An 8,784-nucleotide genomic window follows, 5' to 3' on the forward strand; every position below is an offset into this window, starting at 1 on the left:
GAAGCTGGTGACAGGAGGAAAGGCATAACCATGCCCCTGTAAGGAGAGAGAGGGAACAGCAACAGCTCAGCCATTGGCAGAGTAATAGTTAATGAGAAACTACCGCAAACCTTGTACCAAAGCACATGACATAAAATAACCTGTGACAGTTAAGTGCCTTCCTGCTTTTACCCTGCTAGCTTGTTCACCAACTGGGAAAAACCAAACAGAAAGTGGAAGTGTTGTTGCTTTAAAGCAGGTGATCTGGTGTGTAAGAGATTATACCCTCCCAGGGAGGAGTTTGTGGGGAGGAAGGCAGTGCACAGCTCATAAATATCTGGGACAGAGCATTGCTGTCCCATCTGCTTTGTGCTCACTGGTGAGGAGCAGTGTTCCTGTTCATCCATAGCCAGCAGTATGGTTGATTCTTTTGTGAAGAGCAAACTCGGAGATAATAAAGTTACCCTTTTTGTAAAGGGATCCTGCCCTTTCTGCAAGAATGCCATAGCATTGCTCAAGGAATTCAACTTTCTGCCTGGATGCCTGGAAGTGGTTGATATTACTGGGATGGATGACATCCAGGATTACTTCCAGAAAACAACAGGACAGCGAACCGTAAGTTTCTTGTTTCGGAATTTCATGACGGAGGACAGCCTGGGCAGCTATTACAGGAGGTGAAGTGAGGTCTCTTTCCCAAGCAGTTTATTTTCAGTGAAACGGTTCAGGTTTCAGGGAGAATCTCCACCCCTCCCTATTTTTGTAATTGCTCTCTGCTTTAAAGTGCTGCTGCTTTCCAGCAGTGCTGTTACTGTGCAGCCACTGTACAGATCTGTGCGGCTGTGCCTTTGTGCCTGGAGCTGTGGCACTCCAGTAACATTTCATGCATCTTCCAAATCTGTCTGTTGTTGCAGTGAGCAGAGGCACAGAAAAAGCTGGATCTGGTGGATGCAGAGGGCACATTCACATTCACACTGTGACCAGAAGTTCCATCTGCAGTTGCACTTTGAAGCTGCATAAGTTAGCACAGGTGTTTTGGGAAAGGAGAGGGAGTGTAGAGCTGTGAGTTGCTCTGAATTTGGACTCTTGTTTCACCCTCCAGTGTTAAGTGGAAAAGCATTCTGAATTGCCTCATTTAATCCAGCAGCAGAGTAAGACACTGTGCTTGCAAAACCTATCAGCCGCTTATTCTGAAGCTTAATTAAACAATTATGTTTGTATTACGGAGCACTGCTATGTTCTGGAGTTTCAGGAATTAATTTCCGCAGAAACGCTGACATGCTGATGGGGCAGTTTATGCGTCAGAGTGAGTTGTGCCCTCACGAAACAAACACGCCTTTTTCCTCCCATTCTACCAAACTAAAGAGCAACACTTCTTGTGATGAAGTGGTGTCTGGACTCCTGGGGCTTTTGCCATGCTACTGGGGTGCCATGGACTGTGTTCTCACTGTGTGCCTAGAGAAAGCCCAAGAAAAATACAGGCCTGCACTGATTATGGACTACTGCATGGCCCCGCAGGGGCTGTCCTGGTCTCTGTTCATCAGTGCTACCTGCAGCCTCCCATGAAGTCCCTGCTCTCAGCATCAAGCCAACTTCTTGGCTTATTTTCCACTTGGCTTTCCTATTGCCAGCCACTTGGAGGCAACAAGAGGATACTTTCTTTCTCACTGTCCCCACTCTGAGCTCAGACACCTTGGGCCAAATGGAATTGCTCACACTGGCACCACTGTCAAACTCCAAACCCTCCTGGGGCAGGTTGCTTGCATGTGGTTACCCTACAGTACATCCTGGGGTAATCATTTCTTCTGCATATCCTGCCTCTGACATGGTTATGACAACATATTAGCAGCTAAGCTACTCCTTGCATGTCACACAGGCAATCTTGTTCAGCTTCCTGGGAAGAGCATGCAACACCCAAGCATCCTATACCTCACCCTAGGGCTGCTGGGGAGCCCCAGTACCCTTATTTCACACTGACTTCCACTAAATATCTTTAATGATTCTTCCTACATCTCCAGCCTGTCATAGCACTAGACTGGTTGCATCTTTTGAGCAAATGTATTAAACATGTCTTTCCCCTACCTACCGCAGTAGATACATTGCTACATGCTTGTGCCTGTCCCTGCAGGCCTCACCAAAACACCTACTGTGAGCTCAGTCAAAGTTGTGGAGTTGAGCTGTGCTGGCAATGGCAGTAGGACCATGAAAGCAGAAGTACTTTCCCAGCAGCAACAGAATTTAGGATAGAGAGGATGGATAGCTTAGCTAATGGAGCCACGTACTGAAGGTAGCAAGTGATTTCTCAGCAGAAGAGGGATTGATAGCATTAGTAACAAGAGAAGCCACCCATAGAAAGAGGAAGTGAATTCTCTGGCTGATAAGATATGTTTTAATGGCCAGTGAGAGAAGTCATTACTGAAAGCAGAAAATAAATTCCCAGCAACAGAGGCATGGGGAAGGAGGTTTGCTTGCACTGTGTTTCACTCAGTGAGGACAAGCAGATGCTGAGTGCTGCCTGGATCAGGTCTCACAAGGCTTGTCTTCCCTGATGCTGCAGTTACAACCACAGAACTGCTTAGTTTGGAAGGGAGCTTCAAGCCCATCCAGTTCCAAGCCCCTGCCATGGGCAAGGACACTTCCCACAAGACCAGGCTGCCTGGGGCCCCATCCAGCCTGACCTTTGGGACACACACATGCCTTGATGAGGGTATCAGATGCTAAAGTTCGGTAATTGTTTCTAATCTTTAGGAAAGCCTTTTATTGTTATCTTGACTCTGCACCAATTGCCTGTCCTCTGTACTCAGTCATCAGACAAGTGGCCTCCTGGCAGGCACTAAAGTTGTCTGTCTGCTGCCACAGACTTGAGGAGATGGCTAGCTGCTTCTGCACATTCTGTACATGCCATCGCAGTGAGAAGAACTCATTCAACACAAAATGAGGAATGAATGAAAAGGACAGATGTGATGAAAGGGGACAAGAACAGGTAAGGAAATAGTAGATGGCCACAGTTATAAAGTAGGAGGAAGACTATAGGCCACAAAACAGGCACATGGAGAAGAGATTATGACAGCAGTGGAAGTCTGGCATTCAAATTGACCTTGTTAGGCAGTCAGGGGACCAGCAGCTGTGCATCCTGCCTGGCACCTTCTTGTGGCATAGGAAGAACCTGGGGGATGGTGTGACCTCTTGGCCGCTTTAGCACAAAGATAGCACATTTGAGATAAATCCTTTCCACATTTTTTCTTGTCACCGATTAAGCTGTATCTCTCCTCCTGTGTCCAGGTCCCTCGTGTGTTTATTGGGAGAACATGCATTGGAGGATTTTCAGATCTGCAGAAGATGGAACAACAGCTTCCCACGATGCTACGGCAGATTGGTGCTCTGGTGTAGCTGAAGGGTAGGTCGTAGGGAGTGCTCACAGGCCAACAGCAATGCTTTTCTTGGTACTACAGATAGAATCTGAAGCAATCCATGGCAAGGACAACATTTGACGGCACACCTGCGTAATGTACACATTGCAACGTGATAGAGGACAAGGTGCAGCTAATTTCATTGCACAGCACAAGGCTTATGCCCTTTTGCTTCCTCAGTGAAAGGCTGACAGGTGGTCAGCAGGCTAGCTCTGTCTACGGGACTAAAGATGTTGGATAGTTCCTCATCTGAAATCTGTAATCAAATATCTCCTAGATTATCTTCTTTCAAATGGAAACTGTGAAATTACTGAAACTGATTTGTCATTGCTGTTGTTTTCCTTTCCACTTGTAATATTAAAGCTTAACTAGATGGAGCACTGTTGTGCACCTTTATGTGACACAGAAGTCCAAATTCACCTCTGAGGTCCCCAGGGGCAGCATTTGCATTACGAAACATTTGACAGCACACATTTCAGCTTTTGCGTAGGATGTAGCCTGAATGGTTCAAATTTCTTTTTGTATTTCTCTTTTTTATTGTCAGAGAACAGAGCCTGCTGCTTTAAAAAGAACTCTCTCACTGCTCTAAAGAAGATAGCCTCTTATTATATTGTAACTGGCTTTGAAAAACAATTGGACACTCTGTGGTAGATGTACTGTCCTTTTTTGCTACCAAGCTAATGCACTTCTGTGAGACAGCTATATGGCATGCCTGCTGCAGTCATGAAGCGCAGTGATTTCTGTTTTAGTGAGCATAAGGGCTGTGCTGAGACATATGCATGAACTAGTGAAAACTGTGAGTGGAAACTTTCTAGTCAGAAGAAAAAGATCTGTCCACAAGACTCAGAACGTTTCGTTATAAATCCCTCAGCTAATTCCTAGCAGACTGAGTTTAAACTTGCCCAGCATTATAGAAGGATCCCAAAGTGGGTCCCCATAGAAACAGGCTTATACTTGTGCTTGCAAGGATCAGGACTTGATGTGCAGCTAGCCTGGAGATATGCTGTAGCAGGGAATCACCAAAACAGAAAAAATGCACTCCAATTCATTCTGTGCAGGTGCTGTATGTATTTGTAGTGTTTTAATGCAGAGTGCTGGAGGCCCTGGCACAGCTGCCCAGAGAAGCTGCAGTGCCCTATCCCTGGAGGCACTCAAGGCCAGATTGTATGGAGCCCTGGGCAGCCTGAGCTGGTGGGGGTAGCCCTGCCTACAGCAGAGAGTTGGAACTCCAACCTAAACCATTCTGTGATTCTATGATTCTGTGAAATGTCATGTAGAGGATGAGCAGCATGAAGAAGATCTGTTCAACATGTAAACCGGTGTGGTTTATGTCTCTAGGTTTGCAAATGCACCTCAATGGGATGCTGCTGGTAAACTAGAGGAGAACCACACATCAGAAATACCTCAGCAAAGTAATCACCTGAGAAAGGATCATGCTTTCCTAATTGTTACCTTCAGCAAAACATGTGAAATCAGGAGGCTCAAAAAGAGGCATGTACAAATTCATTGTGAGGCCAGGCATATAGCTGGATCCCAGTGATCCTGGGATACCATACAGCATTAGTCAGTGGTCTGAATCATTTCACAAGGCCAGGAATATAGCTGGATAATTCCTGGCCTTGTGAAACAATTCTGACCACTGACTAATACTGTATTTACACATGACACAGAGCGCACTAATTCCTGAGGAGGGAGAAGACCTTTCACAATCCTGTGACTATCCTGTCTGTACAATACCTGAAAGTTAGATTCTAACTACAAGCATGCTGCATTCACATTTGATGAAAATGTCTTAACGTGGCAACCTTCAGGAGCGTAACACAGGATTCTTGCTCTGCTTGTGCCATAAAGCCACAGGAACCAAATTCCTGGTCCCAACACAGAAGAGGAAGTAGTGGCAGCCCATGGCATGTTTTGGGACTACCACAGTAGATGTCACTTCTACAGAACAGGTGACAACATCTTAGCCCTCCCTAACTGCACAACATGAACTGGCTCTGTGAGCTTCACAGTAAAGTCACAACAGATTTCACGCACACAGTCTGGAATTTCAAGGTAGATTTTGCTGTTCTTAGCAATAAGGAACAAAGACAGCATACTAGGTAAGCTGTGACTACCATGGTTCATCATGGACGATTTCAACACTATGAAAAACCTGCAAAGAAACACTTGGTGCTATAAGTTCTCATGTTTTACTGTGGATCAGAATATTCTGAGATACTGTGATTGCCAGGTGGAGTCTGTGGGAGACCACCCACTGCTTCAACCTGCTTAGGCCTTTGCAAAGGGCGCTGCTGCCCTTGAGCGTATCAGTCTCTATCACAGTCCATCCTCTGCCTCCCTCTCACACACAGAGCCAGGAACATTATTACAAAATTTGCCTCTATTACAAAAGGAGAAAATCATGTTGGTCAGGAATAGTTTGTCCTAGGTGAACCCATGCTGACCATTTCAAATCACTTCACATGGCCAGACATGCAGGGAAATTCCAGGGAAGAGTGGCTCTGTAATATTCTAGGGACAGAAGGGAGGGATCATCAGGCTGAGACAGCCTTTCTCAGCAAACATGCTGCGTGTGCCAGGTACAGTGTAAAAAGAGCTATCTGTATCTAGCATTAGAGCACGCTGATGAGGTGAGTGCTGGCTTAGTCTGTTGCTCATGATCATCAAGTATGCCATCAACAACCTGTTGTAGCATGCACTCAGAGAGGTTTTTTCAACATATATTCTGCCTATCCACAAGGTAAGATGCAACTAATTGTAAAAAGAGACAAGGATGTGTCTGTGGGAATGGATGAGCAGAATTCTAAAACTGGGAGCTCTATACAATAAGGAGCTCACTATAATTGCTGCTACTTGAATTAATCATGAGAGCAGTCATCTGGCTGAATTCCCTGCTTTACAAAGTCAGGGGTACTTATTTTCCTTAATGAACTGTTTTGGTATGATGATTTTTAGTAAAGACTGAGCTTATGTATAGTTATACAAAACACATATAATGTGTATATTGGACTCAAAACAGTGTATATATTCAGACATGCACTTATTTATCTATACATGTGTTACGTATGTACTTATGCACGCACACACAGAAGCAGTGTTTAAAAGGTTGCCAAATTCTGTTCTGTCATGCTATTGTATCAATGAAGTTACAGCAGTGATCTCTACTCTTCCTTCCAGTGCTTCTGCTTTCAGGAGAGATGACCACAAACTGTGACCTCACCCTTTCGACATGCATTCATCTTGGAACAGATTCCTCCCAGCTGCTTTCTGTGGGATCAAATGCATATTTTTGGGGAATGCAACTTCTCATTTCATTCATATGTACTTCAATATGTCACATCTCTTCATACTTTCTGTAGTTCTGGAAAGAAGTTTGGACTGTTAAACAATTTAGCGCAATAAAATATACTTGAACAAAGTGGCTGAGCTCACCACTGTGTTTATTCTACTGTGCAGGCCAACTCACACTCTCATTCTAAATGTCTATTTTCTTTCTACAGTCTTTCTCCTACTTATCTTTCCCAGAAGGCTTTCTGGAAACTCTCAGTGTTTTCTATGTCCTTTAAAAAATATCGTTAAAATAGCTGGAGCACACACACTGCTTTCCTGATGTAACACAACCTGAAACAAATGCTGCAGCCTGCTAATATTACCCCAGTCCTTAATACCTTTTGACTAAGATCTCATGACGCAGTCGTGAAGGTCATTACGGCCCTTTTTTGGTAAATATTTTGTTACAACACAGCTGCTGCAGGAAGTAGTGTGAGCTTCCGTATTTCTGACTGCAATCTGAGAGTTACCTGAGACAGAATATGCCTGGGGCTGTGCAGCTGATTCAGAAAGCTGCTGGTTGAAGAGTACTACTCCACAGCATCGGCCAAAGGCAAACCTAAGTCAATAGTGTTGTGCAAGAAAGTGTTTATGGGAAATGGGCAGCACAACTACTACCAGATCAAACTGGGTGAAGAGCTGCTGTAAAAACTTAGCTTTCAAATAATGCTGTGTCAAAAACTGAAGTTTTAAGGAATTTTTGATTATGAGGAAAAAAACAAACAAGAAACAACAACCAAAACCAACATAAAACCCTTCTCAATTCTTTTCACTATTATTATTTCTCTCCTTAATAAAAAAAATCCATTCTCACTTTAAATTCCACAGGTGAGTCAACTCTGGTTACTTATCTTTGTTAAACTCCTTAGAAGATAAAGATACTGTGGACGTGCCTGGAAAGTAATGACAAAAACAAGAACTTAATTATTAACAAGTTTGAAGTCCTTTACCTCTCAGCTGAACAGCAATCATCACATTTCAGTCAGTCTTAGTTTAAGATGACTTATGAGAATTTGTGTGTATTTACGTTTGTTCAGCATATCTTAACACTATTCCAGGAAAAGAGCAGTCTGTAAACAGAGAAGGTCAGAGTGGACATTTTCTATATTGCATGGTAGGGTCTTTTAAAACAGTGCTCAGGCAAAATTTACTGTTTCCAGTCTTCTTACACAGCTAGAATTTTCACTGGGTGAAAAGCTTAACACCTTGTAACAAAGTCCAAATATATTACCATCCACTGAGTCAGAAACAGCATTAAGTGTAATCTGCTGTGGAAATTTTCTTCCTGTGCTCACAGAGGTGTACAGGCGTGATTGTACAGGATTTCAGATGATGGGCACTACTGATGGCTGCTGACAATGATGAGAGCAACTGTTCAGTAAGTGTTAAATCTACAGCCACAATTCTCTATTTTTAGTGCTTCAAAAAGTCACACTGACTCCCTTTTTGGCTTAACACTTCTGAGGAAAGCTATTTTGGGGCACATCTGTTATAAATCAAGTACTGCCACATAGGTCTCAGCAAAGAGCTGAAATATTTGGCCTATAATAACATCTTCTATGTGTTTCCTAACAAAGAGCTTACCTATTTTGCTGTGTAACTCTATCACTTTTTGCAAGCTGAAATATGAGAGGAAAGCAAAAATAGCTAATTTCAGCAATTTATGAGCAATTTTACCACCCGTAAAGCACTATTACAATGCTGTTTGTTTGTGAAATGCAGTTCAAATTTAGAGCAGATGACCATGCTGGTACAATCTGCCTCTGTAGTTTTGCTCCCCAGTAGCGGGCCAGCAGCACTTCAGAATCTATGCTGCAATGTGAAGCACCCACAGCACTGTCCCTGTGCATCACCGTATGCAACACCTACCCCTTCTTTTCAAGAAAGTTATGTTCACACAGTGAACATAGTGAAACAGTGTGAAGGAAATAGCATAAACCATTTCAAAAATCAGCTGGATATTAACATTTTCTGGCTAAGACATCCACAGTCTGAGGACCACAGAGTTCAACATGTGGTTCCAGTTTTCCCCATTTGCACAGGTATGAAATAAAATAGCACTGAT

The 8,784-nt window shown here is 43.6% G+C and overlaps 1 protein-coding gene across 1 annotated transcript; it reads left to right on the forward strand.

Annotated features, from left to right (window-relative positions):
• The first annotated feature begins 205 nt into the window (after positions 1-205).
• GLRX (glutaredoxin) lies at positions 206-6,807 on the forward strand. Its single transcript, XM_090131221.1, has 3 exons — positions 206-594; positions 3,259-3,373; positions 6,567-6,807. Exons 1-2 carry the CDS (start codon positions 397-399, stop codon positions 3,364-3,366), a joined length of 306 nt encoding a protein of 101 aa, XP_089987347.1. The 5' UTR covers positions 206-396; the 3' UTR covers positions 3,367-3,373; positions 6,567-6,807.
• Positions 6,808-8,784: the final 1,977 nt, after the last annotated feature.

This window comes from Phasianus colchicus, chromosome Z (genome assembly GCF_987193195.1).
Source record: "Phasianus colchicus chromosome Z, bPhaCol1.hap1.1, whole genome shotgun sequence".
NCBI lineage: Eukaryota > Metazoa > Chordata > Aves > Galliformes > Phasianidae > Phasianus > Phasianus colchicus.

What these genes read in the sequence shown, in the direction of transcription:
- GLRX (XM_090131221.1), top strand. Translation starts at nt 397, where the DNA reads ATGGTTGATTCTTTTGTGAAGAGCAAACTCGGAGATAATAAAGTTACC. An exon ending in AAACAACAGGACAGCGAACC is followed by an intron (nt 595 to 3,258) that starts GTAAGTTTCTTG and finishes TCCTGTGTCCAG; the next exon opens with GTCCCTCGTGTGTTTATTGG.